Raw genomic sequence first — 27,903 nt, 5'->3', positions numbered from 1 at the left:
ACTTTTTTATTTAGCAATTTATAACTACAATAAATTGCGGTTTCACTTAATGCCTTAACTAGCAAATTCTAGCATTGCTACAAATATAATTTGCTGATTTCTTTATGTCCTCTGATGAGAAGAATAACAAGAATAGCATTCTTTGAAACTCCGCGGAATAAGGAATTGTTTTTTTGGAGTATTCAGTCGAACAATAAATTTTGATTGTAAAGTTCAACTTAGTTTTAATTTTCTTTCTCTCTTTATATATATAAGTCAATGTTTGTGTGTGTGTCATAGAAATCAATGTTAACAGAATATTCACACTGAAAACACCATTAAAATTTTCCTTCGATTTTATCTGGAAATTATTGGTTAGATCAGAAATGAAATTAATTCAAAATTAAATATTTTAGTAAAAATGTAGAACGTTTAATTATTGCTATTGGTATATTTCAACATTTTAAATATAATTGTTTTGCTTTATTGAATAGATTTTTTTGTTTTACATAAAAAATAGCATTAACGCATTTTTTTTAACATTTCCAGCATACCAAATTCTATTTTCCAATGAGATACTACATTATGACAGTCGTGGGAGCAATGCCACACCATTTTCTTCTTTCGATACAAATAAACGCAAATCAAGCATAAAAACAAAGAAACAGTATCTTTAGTTTTTTTAAACTTGGTCCCTTAGAACTGGAGTTATGACTAGTCAAAGTATCAAAAAATGTGTGGTTCACTGAACAGTTTGTCTTAAGTCAATCCTATTCAAGTGCATATAAGCTTGTGACTGAAAATGGTAGGAAATTTGCACAATTTACAGACTAGCCCATCTTTAAAACCTGTATCTTCAGATCTTTTTAAGATATTATGATGAAATTTCATCATAATATCATAATACCATGAAGGTTCAGTTGGCTTTATTTACAACCATCTCACTTGGTAACTTACGGACTAATTAGCATATTTCAGTTTCATTTTAACAACTTTAAATAGAAACATCATAAAAACAGCTAAGAAAAATGGTAAGTAAGGCTTTATCATCATAGGAAGCATTATTCTGGTGGACATTATCATTTGCCATTATAACATCATGATAAATCCAAGATGGTGATCAGGAAATCAAAAATGTCACTATGACACGATTCAAAGAAATTGTTAACAAAATATGGCTTGTAGCATATCAAATTAAAGGAAATTTTGTATGGATCAGAATTATGTTTTCAAGTACATTAAACTAATTAGCATAATTAAGTTTCATTTTAACGGCTTCAAGTAGAAGCATCATAAAAAAAAACAGTTAAAAAATGGGAGGAAAGACTATATCATCATGTGAAATGTTATTCTGATTGACTTTATCATTGGTCATCATTACACTATGAAAAATTCAAAATGGCAACCAGGAAATCCAAGATGGCCACTACGACACGATTCAAAGAAATTATTAACAAAATATGGCTTGTAGCATATATAATATGAAAGGAAATTTTGTACAGATTACAATTATGTTTTCAACCTCATTAAACTGATTAGGATAATTAAATTTCAGTTTTAACGGCTTCAAGTTACTGTGACAATTATTAGGTGAGTTTCTACCACTATTTTGTATTTTTAAGTCATTGTCAAGACTTCAAGAAACATTGCGGCTATTTTTTTCTTGTTCTCATGTAACGCTCGACACTACTTGTTTTTTGAACAGAATAAACATTTACAACACCAAAAATTTTATCAAGCTAGGTAGAAGAGTAACTTGCATTTGGTAACATTTGTTTTTTACCACTTTTTCATACCCCTGCGGATTGTAAAGCAAATCCAATAAAAATTATTCTTTTACTTAACTGGATAAGTGGTTTCTGTGTTTTAACTCATTTAAAAGCATGGTCATTGTAGGTTATTCTTTTTCAAAGATTTGTTTTTTTTATAAATTTCTTTTCCTGTCAATAATTAAAAACTTATTTTCTAAATAATAAAAAAAAGAAATACTTTATATTCGTAAGTTAGTTGATAAACACCTGTTTATAGATTTTTTGTGTGCGCCATGACACACAAATTCTCATGTGGATATGTGCTTGTCATGACTTCTACCAACTCGTGCATATGCAATTCTTTTCAAATTTTAGGACAAAAGAAACTAATATATTTGCTATTAAATAGCGTTTGAACACAGTTTCTGTTTACTTATCTTTGTACTACAAAGCGTTAACTTTGAGATATTCTAACCTTTGACTGGAAAGACGTAGATGTTCTGTTCAAATTCCGTAGCAAATACAATTCTTTTCCCTGATAAGCTAAAACAACTAGAAACGTCATCGACAGGTACAACTTCGAGTATTTATGTGAACACACCCCGACTGCTTATTTGCAAAAAGTGGTCTACTACCAGCGGGTATACTATGCTGACAGGTTTTGTCGTTAATAGTCGGATTTAAATAGCAATTTCTACAAATATACAAATCACAACAAAAATATAAAAATACCATTTTTAAGTAAATTTTATTGTAAATCCAGTTATATAAGTTTTATTTTGATGGAGGGAGGAGAAATATATTTATTACTGATTTAAAGACTATGAATGTCAAATTAAGTAGCAGCGGGTGCCTTGTCCAGTGCTGAACGTTATGTCTGGTATTGCTAGTTGTAGTTTTAACATTGCATTGCAATGGCAGCTGAAAAGCACTAGTGTGTGTGTGTATATATATATATATATATATATATATATGATATGACAAAAATAATAGGTACCACACCTTACATATGATTCACACATGTAAAAAACAATAAATAAATAAATAAAATAAATGGATGCTTTTAAATTAAGCATTTTGTAATAAAGTTATAGATTTTAACATTACATTGGAATTTAAAAATGTAGTGACAAACGAAAAACGATTTAATTTAATACTGATTATTTTTGTCAGAATTTCGTTTAGTTAACTTTTCTTCCAAGACAAAAATAGTAAACCTAATGATATTTAATATTTTTCTTAAACTTTCTGACCAGCAATATATTATGGCTCAGGCAATGCCAGCTTAATAGCACTAGTATATATAATACCGAAAGTAATAGGTACCACACCTTATATATGATTTGCAGATTTAAAAACAAAGGACACTTAAATTTAGCATTTTGTAATAAAGTTATAGCTTTCTGCACAATTCGTTTGGTTTGTTTCTTGTAGAGTATGTGCTTTGTTATGTACGATATTCTGCATTTCAAAAATGTTAATTTACAAAAGATGTTAAGGTTAGTATTCTTTCTGTATAATAAAATGTGGATAAAGATAAAACTGAATTTGCTTTAGAAATGCATACATTTTTTATCAGTTAAATAGGATTTATTTACTTTTATTTAATATCTTATGCAAAGAAGGAAAAAAATGTCTAGAAAATTCAAATTTTTGGATCATCTTAAGATCAAGAAATGAAATGGCAGAGTTCCTGTAGTTCTACAAGAGATTTTAATGTTGTTAAATAAGTAAAAAAAAAAAAAAAAAAAAAAAAAAAATTATATATATAAGAGCAAACAGTTAATAAAACATGCTAACAAACACTTTGAAAAAGAGTTAAAAACATATTTAATCTGAAAAGGAAACACTTAATAAGTGGATAGTCCTTTATCTGCAGAGTTTCGAAGAAATACTTTCCTTCTCACCAGAGGGTAGGAATCAGCAAAATGCGGGATTGGATTTTGCATACAAAAGTATTTGATGAAACTGCAAGTAAATCAAAGATCTGGTGAAGCAGAAGGAATATGGTGAAGAAAAAGGTGATTTCACGTGAATGGATAGTCTGGTAAAAGGTAAAGTATCTAATGACGGTAAAATCTAAAAGAATAGTCAACATTTGAGTACCAGTTAAAAATGGAATTCTATTTTGCACTGACACAAGACCAGCATAAAACAAGGAAACAAAAGAGAAACAAATAGTTGAGCTTACTTTTAAACAGTTCATATAACAGTTTTCTGTACTAGAAAATAACCCTACAAGATTTCCCGGATTACATGCTAAGATCAAAATGTAGTATCTGTTCTCTTCTGCCATAAAAAGTTCTCAGCTTGAGCAATTTTCATTTTTATTCGAATTAATAGGGATCCTTTTTAGGGAGCTGTTTTCCCTCCCATATTAATCACCAACCTTGAGTTTAACTATGCTCTCATGGGGAAGAAAGTAAATAGGATCTATCCAATATGGAAATCCACATTGAATAACTATGGTAAGTCTTGGAATTTTTTTTATTACTCTTGCTATGCTTAGATGTTTTAAGATTTGCAGCCACTAAAGAAAGTAACTGTAACATTCCCCAGCTGGAATATAAAGGTAGTTTTATTTGAATATGATTTTGATAATTCAATTGCTATTGCGCAAGTTATTAATACATGGTTTACATTGAAAAAGGTTTTGTAATTGCACATTTTTGAGGGGGGGGATCATTAAAAAGATTAATGAGCAGCAAGGAAATCAGTGAAAAACACATTGTTTGATTTGTGTGACTTTGTTATTATTTTTAATTAAATTCTAAAATAGCTTAGCAACCTATTTTGAATTTAACTTGCAGTTCTATATAGTTTGAAAACTATTTTGAACATACACTTTGGTTAAAATTATATAAAAAACATGTTTTCACAAATTCAGTTTTAAGTGACAATTTTTTGGAAGTTGAAGGGTGCAGGCAAAACTAATACAATTGAAAATTACTTAAAAGTTTTACCTGGTCATGGTGGACAGAATAAGAGCATATTACCACAGTGGATTAAATAAAATACTCCGTTAAAAATTCTGGAGTTTGAAAAATGTATCTGAATAAGGTTGGAGGTTACATTGACTGAAACGTGAATATGCTGAAGACGAGACCAGTAGTCTGAACAATTCAAATAATACAAACGTTCTGGAGAAATTTGGATAATTCTGAGACACTAAATATATGAAAATCTCCATTAAAAAAAAAAACACAACTTTTTCATAAATTTTATTAGCAAAAGTTTGACAAATTTATAAAAAAAAAAAAAAAAAAAAAAAAATCTCCACTCTTAACATTTATTGGGAGAATTTCTAACACCATTTTGTTTTATTTCTTATTTTGAAGTGATTGTCGATACTTCAAAAATGTAAAGAGACATTATGACCATTTTTTCTTGTTCTTCAGTAGCGCTCGACATTACTTGTTTTTGGAACTGAACGAACATTATAATAAAAACACTAAAAACTTATCCAGTTAGGTAGAAAAGTAACTTATCTTACCTTTGATAACATTTATATATATTTGATCTTTTTTTGATAATTCTTTTGTATCTTTGTGGATTGTAAAACAAACCCCAAAAAACTACTTGATCAATTTTTGTAATTTTTAGAATATACCATCTTTATTCTGTGAAAAGTAGGTACGCAATAAAAGTTTTTCATTTTTGTTTATTGCCATCAGCACCAAATCCACTATAATACATTTAACTTTATTCATACACAGTCAGTCATTTTAATACTTTCTCAATAGTTGAAAACAAAATGAATTACTTAGTGACTCTTTAAATTTTGAAAGAAATTTGAAAGCATTTACACTGTTCAATACAATAAAAGGTGATTTAAATTGGGTTAAAAAAAAATTTAAACACATCCTCATGTATTAAAACGTTGAAAGTTCTGTAAGCTAGTTACACCCAATATTCTTATAAATAAAACCTCACCTTGAAAGTTATTAGTTTCATAACAATTCACTTCAATTAATAATTTAATGGCTAAACAAAGCCATAATTAAATTTAGCTTTCAACATCTTACTTAGGATTAAGATAAGAATTTCTTAAAGTACAAAGACTTACAGGTAATGGCTGGGTAGCTACAACTGTGAACAATGATGTTCAACCTTTATGCTTAAACTTTCAAACATTTATAAACAAATGCTAGTCAGTTTCTTTTTTTTGTGTGTTTTTTAATCAATCAATAATAATGGGAGGAAAAATATATACAGCTCATGTTTACTTTGTGAGTGTTTGAAATTCAAGTGATTTTGAAGTCTTTAAAGTGTCGATTAGGAATTAATGTCCAGCTGAAATTAAAGTTTAAAACAGCAAAAGTAGTATGCTTTATTTATACTATTAAACGAAGGCAAAAGATGAACTTTCGAATGCACCGCTGATGTATAAGGACCAGAATGCACCTCTGATGTATAAGGACCAGAATGCACCTCTGATGTATAAGGACCAGAATGCACCTCTGATGTATAAGGACCAGAATGCACCTCTGATGTATAAGGACCAGAATGCACCTCTGATGTATAAGGACCAGAATGCACCTCTGATGTATAAGGACCAGAATGCACCTCTGATGTATAAGACCAGAAACTCTACTAAAAAGCATGTACTTTCTCTAACATTGTATGTTTTGATGCATTCTGCTCTTACTTATACTAAAAGCATGATTGGCAAAGTAAATAGTCAGCAGACTAAACCATTTTTTTTGTTTCTTTTAAATCAGTCAAGAAAACATTTTATACATCATATAGTATGGCAGAAGAATAAACAAAAAATACCCAGCATATTCAAATGTAAAGCATAGATATATGAAGGTGGGGTTTCGCATAACATATGCAGTCTTTTTGTTTGTTTTTAGAGTGCAATCAATCATCCAACTGAATGTAAACGCTTGTCACACATGGACAGTATTAAGAAAATATGGCTTTTGAAGTAAAACTACAACTTTTTTTTTTATTTAAAAGCAAAATAAAAAAAAACTTGGAAGATTACAACAACCTCCAAAAATCTTGAGTGTAAGGCAAAATGAAGAAAGTTTATATTTTCAATAAAATGTGTAAAGTTCTGTCAGTTTCCATCAGACTAACTTATGTCCCTCTCATTCGCTCAGTCATATCAGAAACAGAACTTCATAAAAACATCTACCATTTTATATAATTTGAAATGACATCATTGTATATCATTCTTTTGCTGTAACTTTTGAATTTGGATTTTTTGAAGGATGGCAATGAGCACTCTGGCCTGTTAAGATGGTCAAAATGATGGCTGTTATTGTTTTGTTTTTGGCAAGCTCTGAATTACTTTGAAGAATTAATTTTCCATGAAAAAAATTGGAAGAATTTTCCATGAAAAACATAAACAAAACTTGATAATGATAACACAAACAGATGGTTATATTATCTTGAAGATAGGAGAGTATAAATATTAGAGATGAAAATGAGCCAGAAAATTGCAAGTGAAGAAAATTATGGTGTAGGGTGGAGAGGAGAAAAAAGAAAGGCGATCGAGTTTGGCAAATAAAACAAAGAAAATATTGGGCATCAGAAACAAGCAAGACAGACAACTGAACTGTACACAAAGCTAAAATTAGGACGACTAAAAATACCTTTTAAGCAGATATATTGAACCTTCAACCTGAACATGAGGTGTAACAGGTAAGACGGTTAACAATTGGTGCTAAGCGACAGTCTTCGGACATTGATAGTGCAATCTTTACTAAATGAATAACTAAAAAGTAACACTTCTACCCAGCCATGGCAGACAGGATGAGATCAATATTCCCCCCTCTCTAAATTAAATAGAGGGGTCCAGTTCAAAATTCAGTCTATGTTGTTGAGATTAAAAGATTCTCAAGTTCAAGAATATGCAATGATCAAAGGTTACATCAGCTGAAACGTTAATATAACACCGACGAAGAGAAGAGTAGTTCAAGTAATCTAAAGACTAAAAATACCAAAGGTTTAATCAAAGCATTATGTGACAAACACATATGGGAGTTTTAGCAATCCAAACCTGATGCTCCATAACTGGGATTGCTTAAATTATTTGTTAGGGTTCTTTGGTCCACACAACATATACATATGATATTAATTTTAATTTTTGCTTGGTGTAGAAGCAACTGCTGAATATTTATTCCCTTGCCCGCAACATTTGGCCAAAGCTCATTTTATCACCCTCATTTTATTTTTGCCTATTCTTCTTGTAACTCTCCATGACGTGTTTCAGACACATTGGGGCTTTTTCTTACATTTATGGATCTATTTCCTAAGTTAACTAACGGACTTTACCATTTGGTGTATAGATTATACAACATGGATTTTTAATTACCATTCAACCTACATCTCAACACATCTATTTTTGAATTTTGATACTCCTACATCTATTTTCATATGTGTATCTCCTTTGCACTTGTATATCCATATATTATCTTCCAAAAAATTACTTCCTGCACATTTTCAAAATTATAGCCAGCCTATTACTGTTCATTTTGCTAACTATTTTCCCTCTGAATACAACAGCCATTCATTGCAACTTCTAAAGAGTAAAGAAATGTTCATTTGTATCCCATGTATGATGCAATAAATGTTGTGATTTTTAATCTACTTTGCATTGATTTTACAAATATTAAATTTTCCAATGTATATTATAGATTAATATATTAATCAAATTCTGCTAAATAGTTCATCCGATAGCTCTTGAAACTATCTTCTTAATTATTTTGTTTTTAATCCATTATTTTAAACATTTTCATTCTTTAAAACCAGATTTTAGCCAATAAATTTTCAGATCAAGAGGTATATCAAAAATGATAGGTATATCATAGAAATTGTTATTTTTTTTTAACGTTTATATTGATTCACTCATTTTTGCCTCCCATAAAATAGTTAATCCTGATTTTTATAATTACTCTTTTTACTCGTCTTGCCATTCTTCTTTCTACGCCTTCCGACTAAAACTGAAAATAAGAATATAAATAAATTTTGGACAAAACTTTAAATCACAAAAAAGTCAACATCTGTGCTGCGTCAAACAAAACAAAAAACAGAAAAACTTTATTTTAAATGAAGTCTAACATCTCATCAAATAACACACAAAACAAGCAATCAAAATCTAAAAAGTATTTTTTTTTCTCAATAAAATAGGATAAAAAAAAAAAAAAAAAAAAACAAAGCATGAAATAAAAAAAATAAAAAAATTTAGATAAATGTAAAAATTATAAAATAAAACATTTTGGAGATAAAAATAATAAGTGAGAATAAAAAGCAAAATACAAAGAAAAAAGCAACAAAAAATAGAAAAAGAAAACAGAAAGGAGTGGGTGGGGGATTACACCTTATTTCCAAAAAGGTCTGTTTCTAAAATTATTTCCTGATGAAACTGAGGTATCTAAATGAACAGATTTATTTAATTAGGAAAAAATTCAATCAACACAATTTTTTTTATATATTAATGTCAGTATGTCAAAAAAAAAAAAAAATTTACTGAATGAAGATAAATGCTATAAAAAAATGACTTTAAAAAATGACTTTAAAAAATGACTAAAAAAAAAAAAAGGCATGCAGCATATTTTTCACTTTTTCCTTCTAAAATGCTTCCCTAATTTTCAGAATTCAATAAAAACCTTTTTGCAATATAGCATAATCTTGAATGTGGCACAAACAAACAGAGATCATGCAAAAGGAGAAAAGAGAAAGAGCAAGTTATAGCCATTTGAAGACAGATACACACACACACACACACACATATATATATATGTGTGTGTGTGTATATGAGAGAGAGAGAGAGAGAGAGAGAGAGAGAGAGAAAGATTAGATAAAAGATAGGAAAGAACCAATAACTACCACCAAAGGTCTGAAGTTCTTGTAAGAAACCGACAAAATAATTTAACAAGTTATATAACAGTTTGATAAGGCATAACAGAATAACAGAATAGAATGATGATGATGCTGATAAAGATGATAAAAGGATGAAATGATGCTGAATAATTTCAGTAAGAGATGAAAATGAAGGGAGATCAACTAATTCTACTAGTTAGGTATTCAATTAACAAAAAACAACAAACAAAAATACCTAAATTCCAGATGTCAACATTTTGATGCAATTAAAATGGTCTTAGACTAAATGCTTCCCTCATTAACTTTTATGAAATAAATTAACTAATGTTTGTCGACCGCCAATTCACTTAAAAACATTGTATTTCAGACATATTAAATTTCTGCTTTTATGCAGTGTATGCACATAGTACATAATGTTGCATGCCTGACGAGTCATACAATGCAGAAGCTTAATTCTTACTCAAGCATAGATTCCGTGTATATCCGTAAACCACATTGCTCAAAAATATCACACAGTTTTGACAAAGACAGACTTAAATTATTTGAGTCATTGTGCTTCGGCCAATGTAAATTCAGTAACCTGAACAAAGAATGAAAGAATTTTTAATTACAAATATATTTTGGGTGGATGGGGAGGATTTGATAAAATTAGTATGTAAACAAAATTTATTTTCTCTTTATAAATGTACAATTTTTTTTGTTGCGTCGTTATTTTTTTATCATTATTTCAAGTTAGGTTATTATTCTCAGTGACAGGCAATTTATTTTTTTAATGTCGATGTTTTTCAACTTAATGTGCACACAATATTTTCTGTCTTTATATAAAGAAAATACATTTTATTCTAAAGAAGGATCATTTGTCGATATGTTGAGCTTAATAGTTTAAAGTGTTGCCCTATTATAAAATTGCGCTTGTTTCTTAGTTTACTTTTAGAAACTATTAGAAGAAAAACAAAAATCTTTATTTCTAATGTGCTATGAATCATAGTACAAAGATTCAATGTGTTAGCTGCTGAAATGAATTATACATTAACTTTCAAAGTTGTACTTCTGTGTAATTAATACATTATTAGTTTGTTTTGTTTTTAATAATGTTAAGGCTGGTTAATATAATTATTGTTTTGTGATGAATTTTCATTTATCACAAGATGATACTGCATTTGTAAGGATTTTTTTTTCATTTAAAATCTGCATTTTTCATTATAAGGGCTGTGACAACAGAATATTATTTTCATTGTTTTGCCTCAAGTATATATCTGACACAGTAAGACACAGTCAATCGACAACCACATCAGTCTATATAAAAACATAAGATATTAACGGATATATACTCAAGAGTCAAAATAATGAAAAGAATATGCTGTTGTCACAGCCCTCTTCTTTATACACTGAAAATTTGCTTCTGAATCAATAGTACACACAACAGCAAATTTACTTATTTCAAACAAACTTTGGACAGTTATAATTGTGTGATTAATTGAGCAAAAAGAATTTGGTACCATTGCTTGTGTTCTATTAGGTCTATTTAACAAATTGAAAGAGTATTTAGATATCAGCAGGAAAATAAAAGTTTGTTTTATTTTATACCTAATTAAGTGTTAAGAGCTTCTACAAAGGACATTTCATGAATACAAGAAATTGAACTTAATGTTCAAATTCTGTTCAGTTGGTTGTAAAATGAAAATCTTTTTTTGAAAACTGAAGAAAAAGATCCTTGATTAAAAAAATGGGTCTAAAAATATAAAATCTCCTGAAATTGGATAAAAAATATGGAGGTAATTGAACCTTTGAAGTATGCGTCCAAATTTTATAGGAGAAAAAAGAAATATAGTTAAAAAAAAACTGTGACCTATTTTGTTCTTTGAGTTTTATGTAAGGGAAAATGGAGAAATTTTATTACATTTTCCATGACCTGTAACAGAAATTAACGATTTGAAAGCTGATAAAATATTGAAGGTCATTAATTAAAAAATATTTACCATTTATAAGGATTACTTCAAAAGATCATTACAATCCATTTAATTTCCATCAAAATGGATTCTTCATACAAAAATGATTTAAATTCAAATAAAAATAACCTCAATTACCATTAGTTTTTTTTTTTTCTTTTTTGTGATTGGAGTAGTGGTAATTGGACTTGTAACAGACTACCTCTATGGCCTTACTAATGAAAATATTAAAGAAAAATTTAAAGAAAAGATTAAATAGAAAAAAAACCCAAATCAATTAGAAATACAAGTACTTTTTGTTCAGAATAATATGTGCACTATTGAGAATATTTGCGCATTGATTCTAAAGCTATACCAGTCAATCAAATAGGAGAAAATATAACTATATAAATATATATACAGAAGCACTGCATTATACATATACAATATTTATTACAACACTATATATACATATTTCAAAGCCGTACCGTTGGTTTCGTTACATCGAATCAACCATAAGAGGTTGAAAAAAACAGCGCAAGTTCGTCAGCTACAATGAAAAACTGAACCATGAAATATGTATATATAGTGTCATAATCAATATTGTATCTTCAGCTCTCACATCCACGATCGAACACTTTATTGGATTTTTTTCATCATCTCCTGACACGATATATATATATATATATATATATATACATACACATACATACACAAAAGTTAAAAGAAAAATGCAATACAAACTTAGTTTGATTTTATAAATTTCTTTCAACCTGAAAAAGCATTATCACACAAGAGCTAGGCATAGTTTAACAACCAACTGGAATAATAAGTGAAGAAATTTAGAGAAAGGGAAAGGGATAAATGTGAAACAGCTTTTCTCTACCTTTTCCTTTTTTATCCCCTTTTTTTCTCTCCTTCCACCTACATATTCTCCCTCTATTCCTCCTCATTCTCTCTTTATTTTTTTTATTTATTCCTTTTCTCATCTCTAAATTATTCTTCCTTTCCTTTTCCTCCTCCCACTTTATTAATACAAAAACGGTTGTAAATTTGTTCAGTTATTCCAGTCAGACACTAAACCTCAACTAGTTATTGCTGTTTGATAAAGCCTTTTCACTAAGTTTGTTGGTGTTGTTTTCCTTTGAATTTTTCTTTACGCTCTGCCATGCATTGCGCTCTCTCATTTAAGATTTCTTAAAGAAATTGCTCTATCCTTTACAAATTAACAGAAAAAACTATATATATATATATATATATATATATATATATATATATATATATATGTATGTCTTTAAATAGTCCAATTTTTGTTGATGGTTGTCCAATATTCAAAACTTCTTAGAACATTAATACATTTTGAAAACATACAAGTGGTTATTTTTAGTCGCGTGCAAGTGACACTATAAGTCAGTCTGTCCATAACACTTTTGTGCTTGGCCTTTTTGGTTAAGATCAAAGGTCTGTTGTTAATAGATGCTGTTCTTAGCTTTTTAAGCTTTTCTTGGCCTTTTGGCCACGATCAAAGTGTAGTATCTGATCTTACTACATGCTGTACTTATTGTGATATAAAGTGGGGGATCACTTTTCTGTATTAATTTAATGTAAAATGATCACCCACTTACAACCAGTCAGTCTCAAAGCCATTCAAGTCATTCTCCAGATCATTCAAGTTGTTTTTGAAGGATTCCAGTTATTTTTTAAGCATTCAAGTCATTCTTAAGGTCATTCAATTCATCCTTAAGTTCATTAAGGTCATTCCAAGTCATTTACTTTTTATTTAAGTCATTTCTGCCCATTTTTCGGTCATTTTAGTTTATCTTTAAGAATTTCATGTCAATCCTACATTCACGCATTCATTCATTACACGAGAGCACGCAACTAATGGCTATCGGCCTTGTTATTTTAATAAGTACTTATTACAGGATAACATCAGCTATGTTGTTTGTATACATGTTAAGACTCTTGTAGCATTACAGTCATGACTATGGATTCTTTTCATTTCTTTTTTTTTTTTTTTTTTTTTTTTTTTTTTCCAGATTTTATTAAAATTTCATTTCCAAATCTGTGCAATTAATTAAATTACAAGTTATTATCTAACGGGTGTTGCCTGGAAATCTTTTTAATTTAATTTGTTTCATTTACTGACTCCCTCCTTTTCTCTTAATTCCTTGTCAGAAAATATTGACATTTTTGGGAAGATAACTCAATGAAAGAATATCATTAAAAGAAAATTGGTTTCACAATAACAGTTAAAATATTTTTTTAAAAAATGTTCAAATTTTCTTCCTATAAACAGCTTGGAGTTTGTTTTTGGCTTTTTACAATAAAATATACATAGTGTGAAATAGTAAAAATAAAAACAAAACAAAAACTTCCCCCTGTCTCTCCAGGTTGGATTTTTTTGTGAAGTTTAACTGAATTATTTACAGTAATATATAGTAAAACTAGTCTTTTGTTTTCTTTGTTATTTATAGACTAGCTAATGCAATGATAAATATTCTATTCTATTTCAACAAATGTTTTTAATTTAAGCATATTCTTTTATAGTATTTCCAATCAATTACATTTTTTCTACCAATATTTTTCCAGTGATATTTAGATGAAGTAGAAGAAAATATATTAATACCACTACGCAGGCAAAACTGGCAAAAAATTTAGTAACAGACATTTTTCAAGATTCATTGGTATTACTTCATATTTCAAGTGCTTTGATTGGCTAATCAACAGATTTGACCAACATTCTGTTTATCTCAAATTACAGAATTTATAGTGACAGGAAAGAAATGGAAGTTTTATGATGAATAATCAAACCATATTTATTTGAAGGAAAATTTTTCAATTTTATTAAAATGGACACAAAACAAAAACAGACAACCAGATTTTTTACATTTTCAAAGTTTTAAATTTTTTTAATGTTTCCAGTGTCTCAAATTAGTTTTATAACAATTATTTGTAATAATTGATAAATGAAATACTACAATAATAATTAACTTTTACTTTACCCATAAAAAAAAAAACATGAAAGTAAAAACTCCTGAGCAATGCCGAGAAGGAAGGGACAGGTAATTGAATAAAATTATTGTATTATTAGTAAATGTCAAAAAGCAGTAAAACATCAGCATGATGACCATTTAGTTGTGTGAATGTTGTCTAATACACAGGCTTAACTATGGTTGAAATTGGCAATATTATCACGTAATAAGTAACATTTTTTAAATAAGTTTGTCATCAAAACGCACATAGATTTTAAGAGTTCATGCCTATTGGAATACTCGTACCTACAATGCAACAAGTTAAAAATAACGACACTTTTGAAAAGGAAAAAGAAAAAAAATTGCATCATCATCATCACAATAATGAATTCAATCTTCTAGAAATTATCAAATTAAATGGAATCCTCTGTAGAAATTTTTAATTTGTATAATTTTTTTTTCTCTACTGACTTGTTCTTATCTTACTTGCATATACATTCTTTTTTCTCATAGAACAGCATAGCAAAGAGAGAAGAAGAGTAAATATTTTACACACTTTAATTATCTATAGTTGAGATATTAAAAAAAACCCCAAAAAAACCAACTAATTTGGTGACAGGAATTAGATCTGAAGAGCCACTGGGGACAGTTTGGGTTCAAAAATATTTTGCAGAATTAGAGAAAGGGAAAAAAAAAGGACAATACTAAGAGAAGGAAAAAGAATAGGAGCAACAGATTTTTTTTTTTTTTAATCACTACCGTTTGACGTGATCAACTTCTTTCACGGCACTGGAGTACAGGGACTGGTTGATATGGGGACTTGGTGGTGAATAACTTAAAGCAGGACTATGCCTGAAATGGAAAGAGAAAAATATGGCATTTCGAAGGTCATTATTGTTTTACTTCACACTTCTCGTCAGAGAAACATGGAGAAATTTGTACTTGAGCGCACATCAAATATAAACAGGATATTTTGTTTCCTGTTACCCAAGTCATCGTAGGACAAGTATTGTTTCTTGTCTGCATGATTAACAAACCAGATTATCTGATTAACGATTCAGATGATCTTGCAGACAAAAAAAATGGTTATTTGTTATTGTTGATCATATTTGTCACTGATCAGGATCCAGAAATGTGATTTCTAAATGTATACATGCGTTAAAATTGTTGAAGGTCATTTTACAATATTGTATTGATACTTATTGATCACAGACTAGAAATGCCATCACTGATGATCGTTCTGATTTTGTCTTATCAATTGACATATTCATCAATATGTTGAACAAAATTCAAAAAAAGAAAAAAAAAAATGAATATTTGTTTCACCTGATCTTTATTATCAGATCATAGTCATAAAAAACAAAAACATAAGATTGCATATCTTCATTTGACAACATAAGAATGAGAAAATGGAAATGCTCATAACTTAAAAACTATTTGATTAGTCAGACATGTTACATGATGGTTACTGATATATCAAAAAGAGCATTAGATCCGTACATTAAATCTAAATTATGGTCAAGGTTATAAAAATGAACTGGCTATAGGCCAGTAGCAAGTCTATTATACTGGCCTGCGTTTATTTATTTTATTTTTCAAAGGTCGAAGGTTTTTCAAGTGACTTATCAGTGTTTTGGTGCACTGAATCTAAAATTCCAATCCGTTTCCTTGGATCAGGTCTAATTTTTGAGATATGAGAAATGTGACTTTTGGGTCTTGTATAGTACTAAGTATAAGGAAACCGAGGCTGCAGGTGTAGCCTATTCTTATGTTTTTTTTGCATAAAAATTATACTGTAGTACCCCAAAACTGATATTGAAACCTAATGTTTTTGTTTACTTTCAGAAAACTGAAACCGCGTTAACAAACTCCATTGACAACACTGAAACTGAAAATGGTTTAGAAAAGTGTGATCTGCAATCAATGTGGCTGATTTTATCTATACTTTTTACAAGAATCTGTGCTTCTTGTGTTTCTATTTTGGACACGTATCTTAGATTGACAGAAAATAGAACGCAAATGCATAAATCATCCTGATAGGTTCTGCTACATATGTGCTAATCTGATTCTGCCTCGTCGACTAGCAAATATAACTGATTTTGTGAAGAAGACATATCATGCTTACTTTGGAGTTAAGCTTCGGAACCAGGACAAGCCATTTGCACCTGCAAAACACGTGTCGAGAACTTGTGTGATTGGAGAAATAAAAAACGAAGAGTATGCCATTCACTGTTGCAATGGTTTGGGGAAAGAGTAAAGATCATGTGTCAGTCAGACTGCTATTTCTGCATAACTAATCTTAAAGGAGTCAACTGCAAAAACAAGCGTTGTATTCAGAATTCTAATGTTTCTTCTGCTATACGACCAGTCCCTTATGGTCCAGGCTTGCCCGTTCCCAAGCCAGATGTTGTAATGGAATCTAGCTTAGAATCGGAATGTGATAACGCACTAGACAGGGCAGAGTGTGGAGAACACATGCCAGAAGAGAATGACTGGCCACTGCCTCTAACATAAGTAGTCAACCACCTCAGCAGAAACAACCTTCTTAGTGACACGCAATATGGTTTCCGTTCTGCAAGATCTACCGCAGATGTACTAACGGTTATATCTCACAGGATTAGTGAATCGCTTGACAAAGGTTTCCTTTCTAGGGCAATTGCTCTTGACATATCAAAGGCCTTCGACAAGGTATAGCATAAGGGCCTATTTCACAAGATTTCAATCTACAGTATAACTGGAAATGTTTTCTCAATCATTAAATCATTTCTCTCCGATAGGCTCATAAGAGTAGTGGTCAATGGACAAAAATCAGAGGCCTGCAGTATTAATGCTGGAGTCCCTCAAGGGTCAATCCTGGGACCAACTCTCTTCCTGATCTACATCAATGATCTCCCTAAACACATACTTAAATCATTCGTTGACATCTATGCTGATGACACGACCATCTACGGCAACACATCAAAGGCTGTAAATGACAAAGTTCTCTCTGATTCTCTCTCCTCTGATCTCGAGCACATGGTTCAGTGGGGGAAGAGGTGGCTGGTTACCTTTAATGTATCTAAAACCAAACACCTATCTTTACATCATCAACGCTCTGATCCTCATCTGGCATCAATTGAAATGGATGGCTCTCGTCTAGGAGAAGCCCCATGTTTTGACAAGCTTCTGGGTTGTCCTTTTCTCCTGATCTGAAATGGAACACGTACATCAAGTCTGTTGCCAAGGTCGCTGGAAAGATGGTGGGATCCTTCTACCGCTCCAGAAGATATCTCACTACTGATGCAATTTTCTATCTATATAAAAGCCAAGTATGTCCAAGGATGGAATACTGCTACTATATCTGGGCAGAAGCTGCTAAAAACAGCCTATCCTGCCTTGACAGAGTACAAAATAGACTTCGTGGCTTAGTGGGGGATGCCCTTTTCTCTACCCTGCAACCTCTCTCCCACAGAAGAGACGTTGCGAGCCTATCCTTGTTTTATCGTTATTTCCATAGCAGGTGCTCGTCTGAACTCCAATCTCTGGTCCCCCTTCGCCAATCCTTCACCGTCTAGCTGAATCCACTGTGAAAAATTTCCCCCACTCTTTATCTGAGCCTAAATCAAAACGTAGATTCCATGAACAAAGCTTCTTTCTTAGAACTGCACGCCGGTGGAACTCTGTTCCATCTGCCTGCTTCCCACCTGACTACAACTTGGATGTCTTTAAGTCCAATGTTAACAAATTCCTAATGAACCGCCCTCTTTAGTAAACACTTCATTAAATCTCCACACTAACGTACTGTACTTGCAATAACTCTTATCCCTGAGTGGCTTCCGGGCCTTGATAAGTGATGACCGCCGTGTAAAAAAAAAAAAAAAAAAAAAAAAGTAGATCTCAATGACGTGACACGGGATCTAAACCTATCAAAGGAATCAACACAGCTTCTGGCTTCTCGTCTTCATGAGAAAAACTTGCTAGTATCTGAGACAACATTACTTTGGTACTGAGAGTGTAGCAGAATTTAGACAGTTCTTCACAACCCAGAAGGGCTCATTATTAGTTTACTGCAACAACATTGCTGGTTTGATTCAATCAATAAGGCTGGACTATGTTGCTACTGAATGGAGACTATTTATCGACTCTTCCAGTCTCAAGGCAGTCCACCTTCACAACAGAAATAAATACTCTTCAATTCCATCGGTCATTCAGTGCAAATGAAAGAAACTCATAACATGAATCAGCTACTGTTTGCTATGAACTACAATGACCATGGTTGGTTGATCTGCGGAGATCTTAAGGTAGTTGGATTGGTTTTGGGACTATAGGGTGGGTACACAAAGTATTCCTGCTTTTTATTGTTTGTAGGATAGTCGGACTGATGATCAACATTTTGTCAGACCAGAATGGCCACTGCAACAAAATTTGGAACCTGATTCACACAATGTTCAGGCTCGTTCTCTTGTTGAACCAAACAAGGTCTTACTCCCATCTTTACATATCAAACTGGGACTGATGAAGAACTTTGTGAAGGCAATGGACAAGGACGGCATGGGATTTACTTTTCTTCAGCAGAAGTTTCCTCGGCTAGCATCTTTGATAGGCCTCAGATAAGGGAACTTATGATGGACTCAATGTTTGATGATGCACTGAATGCAGCTGAGCTGTCTGTTTGGTGGTCACTTAAGTCAATGAAAAAAAACTTTTTAGGAAATAATCAAAGTGCAGAATATGAGAAAAAAGTCGATGAGCTCTTGAACAGCTATCAAAAATAGGGACTCGTATGTCAGTCAAAATGCACATTTTACGGTCCCACTTAGACTACTTCTCTCAGATCTGTGGTGATTTCAGTGAAGAACAGGGAAAACATTCCCACCAGGATATTCGTGTCATGAAAGAATGCTACCAGGCCGGTGGGATGTGAACTTTCTTGTGGACTACTGGTAGTGTTTGAAACAAGACGTGGTGGCTGTCCAACACAGAAGAAAATCACTAAAAAGGCCCTTCATCCACAATTTATCTTCTGAACTATGCAAGAAAAAAAAATTTTTTTGTCAAGAATTTTTTTTCCAAAATTAAAAGAAATAAATAGCACTAAATGGCATTTTTAATTATTTTTACCGCCTCGTATCTTAAAAACGTGACCTGATTGAACAAAATGAGTGTGATTTTTAGATTCTGGGTAGCAAATTACCCTAGAATCACTTATCAGATGCTTTAACTTTGAATCTTCGCAGACCAGTGTTATTAGTAGAATTGTAGTTATCACTAAAAGTATGACTTTCACCCTTCTCTTGACATAGACATTACTAAAATTAAATCAATTCTAAGTTAGACCAGGATAAATATTTTAACCAAATTTGGAGACAACTGATCAGTACGAGTGCTAGGCTATACACAAACAAACAGTGACAAATAAACAAACTTAACTGAAAACATAACGAATTTGGTGAAGGCAAAAATTAAAAAACTAATAAAAAGTTCAAATGAATTACATGTTTAATATTTTCATGGGTTAATTTATTATTTAGCATATAAAGTCTTGCCGGATTTTCAAAGATAGACTCAAATAGCAGTTTAGTTGATAAAACAAAGTTTGCTTTTGATTAGCCAATTTTCATTTATTATCATACCATATTACTGGCAAAATTACCATGTTTACTTAGCTAAAATTTATTTTCATAATTACTGCCTGATCTAATCTGAAACATTTTTAAAAATAAAGACCAGCAAGAGAGATAATTTATTTGAAACTTTAAAATACAATAGTTGTCTATCTTAACTTCAAAAATGTGTAAATAAATAAAAGTTAAAATTAGTTCAATGCAGCCCAGAGAATGCTAAATATGTACAGTTATATATATATATATACACACATATACACACACACACACTTTGACCACATAAAATGCATCTTAAAATATTCCTTAGGATTGGATTGGATTTGGATATTAAGATATTTTAATTTTAATTAGTTGTAATTTGAAATTAACAAGTGATAACTATCTTACTAATATCTTCCAATATCAATATACTAATGTTTTATGTTTCTATAAATATCTACAAAAAACTTTTTTTTTATTTTGCGATCTAATTTACATAGTGTGTTCATTTACTGTAAACACAAAAGTCAGTACTTTTACTTATAAAAGAAGAATGCTGTAAAATAAAATGTCAAAGTTTATGAATTTTCAAATGTAATCAAAGTAGAATAAAGTGATAGTGCATGTTATTTAACAGTTCAATAGTCAAGTATTTACAAGTTGTAGAAACATTACATATAGAAAGTAAATTTAACAAATTAAAAAAAAAAAAAATTAAAACCTGTTCATTAATAACTTCAAGATAAATCCGTTTTTACTTGTGCATATAAAAGATCTTTTAAAATAACGATTCACTTTGGTGGGTTCTGTTTAAAATGTCAACTCATCTGTTTTCAAGTTATTTAATGGTTAACAACAATATTTTTCATACTGACACATTCACAAAGTTATGTGCTCACTCACTACAGCCATAAATTCCAATCCAAAGAGGTCACTGTTGTTCTCTAAAAATGTCTTGATCATAATATAAGAACTCACCACCTTAGCAATTGACCTCTGGCAACCAAGTAGGCTTTCTCTTCCAGTAGGTTAATCGTGTTAAGATACACATTTAGCATCCACGACTAAAAGTTGGTGTAAAACAACTGCATATATATATATATATATATATATATATATATATATATATATATGTGTGTGTGTGGTAAGCAACACATAGCATTTTGTTTGTTACATGGTTTCAAGACAATATATTGAAAATAACATGTAACATTCTGTTGTATAATCTATCAGATATATTTAGATTGTAAAAATATTTAGATTGTAAAAATGATATTAGATCAAGCAATATTTAGTGCCAAGGAATTGTTCAAGCTAAGGAACTTGATGGATTATTTGGATTCTGTTGGGGATGCACCCCTTACTACTTGGAATAATGAACTATTCCATGATCCCACTTCCGGTTAATGAGAAACAGTTTAGCAAGGGAGTCAGAGACAGACATGCACAGAGTATGGTCGTCATCACTAGTCCAGCAGTGAGCAAAGATATTGCTTAATTAACTCTTTTATTTACTTTTGTTAATACCTATTTAATTGGTACTGTGTCTTCCTCGTGAATTACTCAACAACTAACACCACAACAGATTCTTTGCACAATATTCTCATCTTGAGTGTTATTCACCCAACATTTCGGTTTATGTAAACTACAAACTTCTTCAAGTGTATCTTGTATCAGGTATATTGAACTTGGGAATCTGCATTTTAAACGGAACCCTTTATTTAATCCATCCATGCTCTCGTTCTCTCAGCCATGACTGGCTAAAAGTTTGCGATTGTATTTTTGAGTCACTCCACACTGAGAATTAAGCCTTCAACCTCAAGCGGTGTTACTTTTACAATTGAATTTTACTAAGTACTATCGACTGCGTCACGGGCCCAGTTGTAGAAGTTACACTTTTCTAAAGGTTTAAGATTTAATCCTTGATGTGAACGACTCAAAAATATAATTGCAAATAACTAGTAGCTCTACCCACTCATGGATGACAAAATGAGAGCATACTTGCCCTGTGGAATAAATAATGAGTTCCGTTAGAAATTGTATGGCATAATCACGTTGACACATTGGTTCTCGCCAGATCACCGAAGTTAAGCAACGTTAAGCCTGGCTAGTACTAGATGGGTGACCATTTGGGAAGGCTAGACGCTGTATGTACCTTCTGGGAAGGCTGGGCATGGGGCCAGCATCCTCACCCTGAAAAAAGAAATCCTTGCTACAAAAGCATCTACAAAGTTGTGTATAGCCTATGTCCGCCCCCAGGGCTTCAAGGCTATGGATGGATGGATCTATTAGAAATTCCATGCAGATTTCCAAGTTCGATATGAATAATCCAGACTTCAACAAAATACACCTAAAAAGGTAAGAGGTTCCACAACCGAAACATTGTGCAAATACCATTCTAAAAGAGAACAGTAGCCCGAAGAATCCAAATAATACAATCCTTATGTAAAAATTTCAGAACCGTTGATGGATCATATGATAATTGCTACACATCATCGACATATGTAATGAAAGATAGTACCAAGTTTAAAAAATGCATTAAATACCATTAATTAAACACGAGATAGTTTATCAAAAGCTATAGAGGGAGAAATTAAGTCCTTTCCAAAAGCATTAACACGTTTCATAACTACAATAAATCAGATAATGCTGATCTTGTATTACACAATTAGTATCCAATAGTTCAATCATAACCCTCCTGCCACGTCTCTTTTGAAGACTACTTAATCAAAATTTTAAACGTGATGTAATGTATATTTCTATGTCAAACATTTTGATTTTCAGAAAGAAAAAAAAAACTTTCTTATGTAGCAAAGAAAAAAGACAGCAGTAAAGATAGAATTACAAGTAAACATCAGATTTGATTTGTTTAATGAGATGGCAAAAACATAAAATATTGCTTTTTATGAGAGTACAATATATATTATCATGGACTACCTTCAACTGGATGAAAGTTTTTGTCCCCCCCCCTCCAAGATAAATGTTGTCAGGAAAATTTATCTGAAGTTTTAAGTTTTGATTTAAAGGAAAAAAATAAAAATTACCCCTCCTCCCCTCTTTCTGTGCAGTGAGAATTAAAATAACAATGTTGTTTTCCTTTCCAGATTACACAGGTTTAAGTTGAAAGCAAACACTATACATACATACATATACACACACACATATATGAAGACTGTCAAGCAGCAATAAACTAATTATATTACTAAAATAAAAAATACAACTCTAGTTTGGTAAATTTACAACCTAAAGACCAATATATATATATATATATATATATATATATATATATATATCTGATTGGCTCTTCATGAAAATATATATGCTGCCAATCTATGTGTAATGTAATGTTCTGGACACTGTTGTGAACATTATATGACTAAGTCACCCATATGTCTACTGATTTGAAATAATATAGAATTTAAATTCTCTTATTTTCCATGTTCATTGACGGTGGCCTATGGGTTAAATACCAGGCTGCAGAGTCAAATGTAACTTTGCAACTAAGTTTAAATCCTTTGACCATCAGTAATTATCATCTACCCTTAAGATTGCATGATCATTAAACACTAGTGTCTTTGAATAAAAATATTTAAATGAAATATATATATATATATATATATATATATATATATATATATATATATATATATATATATATGCATATATTTCATTTATGTGGTTATTTTACTTTTGTTCATCCCAGATTAGGAATATTGACATTTAAACATACTGTGACAGGGGATAGATTTATTGAGATTTAACTTTCTTCTAAAATCATATAAACTACCCGGCACAAAATAAGTTGCACAATTATTTTATTTTAAAGTTTTTTCACCCAACTGTATGCTTGTGATTTTTCATAATAGTTGAGTTAAATGAAATTGAATTTCTGGCAAAAATGACTTTGTATGTGTGTGTGAGTGTAACAATATAAAAAACTTGAGAGCTAAGGTTAGATCTAAAAACCACATTTTAAGCAGAGAATCTCAGAATCAGTTTTCAGTAATATTAAACACAGAAGACAAAATAATACCCTAATCTCACCAAGAAAAATAGGAGTAGACTATAGGTGGATATGATAATGTTTTACGGTTAACTTTGGTAACAATAAATATAGCCTAAGGTCAAATGATGCATTGTGATCAGCTAGATTTCTTGATGAGGAAGATTGTACTTTGTAATGGCCAGGATGGGGGCAGAGGCATAGTCATCAACACATACTTGGAGGATTTAAACTTTCAAAAAGAAAGAGCAAGCAGGCAAGACAAGGAGCAAAGTTGTAAAAATGATATGAAAAACAAACATTGTGAAGAGATTGAAAAGCTTTTTCTTGTAATAACCAACAACCAAAAACCGATAAAACGGATGTTTTATTCTAAAGACAAGAGGACTGGGAAATAACAAAAACGTATTTCTAAAAATGGAAATGGATGAAAAGTATAAAAAATTGTATAAGATATATTTTTTTTAATAAATTGGTCAAATTAAAAGAGAAATTCAAATTATTCACACTAGTTTTTATCAGTACCCTCTTTCTCCAGAATTCATTAAAATTTGGAAACGATGCTTCTTCAAACTGTGCTTTCTTTTCCCTGAAAGTCGTGACCATCAACTTGTAACTACAACAATAGGTATGATTTTTTTTAAGTTTGTACACTGGTTGCATTACCAGGGCAAAGAATTACTTTGTTCCCACACGGACAAAGTTCGATTTTTAACGTGTGGATTATCCATTTCCTCAAAAGAAGACAATCTGGATTTGGATAAAAAAAAAAAAAAAAATTGGTACAGTTGAGAAGAATTACAGAACAAATACTACACTATGATCCTAGCCAAAACCTATTTAACTCATAGTAAAAGAGAGGACAGATGATTTATATATTTTTCCTTAAGGATATTAGTAAAATTGATACCACAATCAAAACGAAACTTGAACACTAGAACTCAAACCATTAACACCTGTATCACCACTATTTTTTTCTATACAATTTTATTTCTTAAAAGGAAATTGGAACAGCAGAGTCATCTCTATAAAATACCAAGTGATCAGTCAACTGGATCTTTTATTGGAGGGGTGTGTGAATTTTCCAAGGTAACCGATGTAACAATAAAAAATGGAAGGGAAATTCCCATAATTAGTTTGATGTTTTTAAGTATTTTACATACCAAATAAGAACCATAATAAGACAAGTTATTGGTTTAACAATTATTGATGAATTACTATAAATGAATAAAACAAAGGCATAAAAATGGCATTTCTTTAATAAACGCCATCCTCAATTTTAAAAAAAATTTTTAAAAGATTGACATGAAACTTTTAGAAACTAACAAATTTGGCTTAAGAAATTAAAACAAATTGATGTTTTTTTAAAAATATTTTTTTGTTTAGTACTTAATAATGTTGAAAAAAAAAAAAAAAAATTCTCAAACTTAAACATTTACTTTTTACTGTATACATATTCACAAAGTCATAATATGAACATACTTTTATGAAAGAGAGAATCTCAACTCCCTATGCAGGTTGAAATTTTCTAGGAACAATCCAAGTACAAAGATTTTTCTTAACAGAGTGAAAATCTTGCTGCCAGTAAAAGTCCATAAATCTTAGCTCTTTCGGATTTTCATAGGGATCACCTTGTCCGTAACTGAAAGATTCAAAAGACCCTTAAACCATAATTACTCCTCTGGAATATTAATGGGGGAAAAAAGAGCTTCTTACAGAGAAAAGATGAAAGCAATTCAGGAAATGGTAGAGAATAACATTTTATGGTTCTCTGCTTTAAGAAATGATGCATCAAATTATTATTACCATAGTTCAAGTTAAAAGAGATAAAATCTATCTAATTTGGCACTCTTTAAAACTATACACTAAAATCAATTACTTATTGTTTAAAAGTAAATGTTTGGATGATATTACTTAAAATAAACACTACTTTGAAATAGCTGTAAACTAAAATATTGTTTATACTTTTTATTTGGAACTTGATTTGAAAATGTTTTAGGTATGTCTGAAAATAACAGGACTGGATGTGATGGGTGAGCTATGGGCAAAAGAGATAAAGAGATGGTGTTATCTAAAATGATGTCTTGGAAGTAGATAACTTTTATATACACTTCCTGCAATCATTGCTTTTGTTTGTTTAGCCCTTCTTTTCAGGTTATTCAACTATGAACACTGAGAAATGAATGATGAACACAGGAACAGAAAAAAAAAAATTTAAAAAAAAAAAAAAAAAAATTAAGAGAAAAAAAAAAAAAACACCTGATCTTGTTCCAGGTTACATTTTTTTTCTCTTCCCCAAGCTGTATAGAAGCATGACAACAGATGGGGAAAATTAAAGAAACTCAAGGAGGGATTATTTCAAAGAAACCATGTTTGTGACACCAGTCTCATACATACATACATACACACACATTATGTATAAGGCTCCTTCAGTCTTTGACAGACTATGAATACCCATGTATGGGGTGCTTGCACATGAAATTTTTGTGGCTGGAGGTGCGCAATAACCAACCACACCTCTCCTGAGTTGATATTGTTAAAATACCAGTGGCAAGTGATTATGTACAAGACGACTGGAAACAATGCTGAGATAAGCGGAAAGCACATACAGCACCTAGAATTCTCAAATGGTCACTCATCAAGTACTAACCAGGCTCAACATTGCTTAACTTCGGTGATCTGATGAGAACCGGTGTGTCAACGCAATTACGCCATATATATATACATATATATATACATATTTATATATATATACATATATATATATATATATAAATATACACACACACACACTACTAGTTTGTTTCGTAGATAATTGCAAGATTTTGAAAAAACTATTACAATATACTCAATCATTTCTAAAACAACTGGAGGTGCTAGTGCACTTAATGATCCGCGCTATTTTTTTAAATAGTATTTTCAAGTTTAATTAAAGTTTAACGATATCTGTTTTTATTAAATCGTTATATGAAAGTACAGATTAGGTACACAACATCCTCCCATCCCCATGTTAAAAATGGCTTTCTAAATAATAACATTATTTCAGCATGGATCAATAAGTGCATGAGTACCCAACTGGATTAAATGAGGTTTATTTGTAAAGAAAATGTTAGAAAGTTTTCAGATGACAAATGATGCCCCAAAATCACAGCACTAAGCACCGTATATCGGGAAAACAAGTTATGTATATGACTGTTTCTCCGAACTCTACTCTACTCTACAGGGAGTGCGGCTCTGAGATATAGAAAGCATCTGACAACACTGTCAAAATCCAATGTTTATGAAAGCAACATTCAGCTCTATTCAACACCACCTCTGCTTAAAAAAAGACAACCTTGCTGATGTGGAGACTCTGCTCACCTTCATACCCTCTACAAATGCCTCTTATCTTTGTGCTATTCAAGATGAATAAAAACTTCTTTGTCAAAACATAGAAAAAACTGATCTCCCAGGCAACTCTGGCTATCAGTGAAGAATATGATGATCTGAATGATCGCAACACATTCATGGATTGTGTTAACACCAACATCAGTGCAGAATGACTAAAAAGAAATGTAAGTGTGGATTAACTGTTTTTCTTGTTTCTTTAACGCCATTAAACTTGATTACTATGTTTACAGACCACAACATCATTTCACTGTCACCGTTTTCACACAAATTATTATATCACAACTATCATCACTGTTAAAATGAACATGAAATGATGTGATAGCTCAAGTGTTATATTTCATTAAAAAAAACAAACGAATACCTATTAGTTTTAGAGATAACAGGTTACAAAGCTGCAAAACTGAATCTGTTTCCTGACATTTTTTTTAAAAGCAGCGATTTGTACCATATGATTCTGGCAGT

At 30.9% G+C, this 27,903-nt stretch overlaps 1 protein-coding gene and 1 pseudogene across 12 annotated transcripts in view; both read right to left on the bottom strand.

Annotated features, from left to right (window-relative positions):
- Window positions 1-27,903, bottom strand: part of LOC145266748 (uncharacterized) — a 141,504-nt gene that overhangs the window by 20,671 nt on the left and 92,930 nt on the right. For 8 of the 12 annotated variants that reach the window (XM_080122666.1, XM_080122651.1, XM_080122749.1 and 5 more), the window contains one exon: window positions 15,226-15,318. The exons of the other annotated variants lie outside the window; for them this stretch is intronic. In XM_080122666.1, coding sequence (XP_079978792.1) covers window positions 15,226-15,318 — 93 coding nt within the window. The remainder of the gene's footprint in view (window positions 1-15,225; window positions 15,319-27,903) is intronic. 12 annotated transcript variants of the gene reach the window in all.
- On the bottom strand, window positions 26,654-26,770 carry LOC145284996 (5S ribosomal RNA; annotated as a pseudogene).

This window comes from Euprymna scolopes, chromosome 1 (assembly GCF_053919585.1).
Source record: "Euprymna scolopes isolate OS-2025 chromosome 1, ASM5391958v1, whole genome shotgun sequence".
Lineage (NCBI taxonomy): Eukaryota > Metazoa > Mollusca > Cephalopoda > Sepiida > Sepiolidae > Euprymna > Euprymna scolopes.
This window is presented reverse-complemented; position numbering and strand designations above follow the sequence as displayed.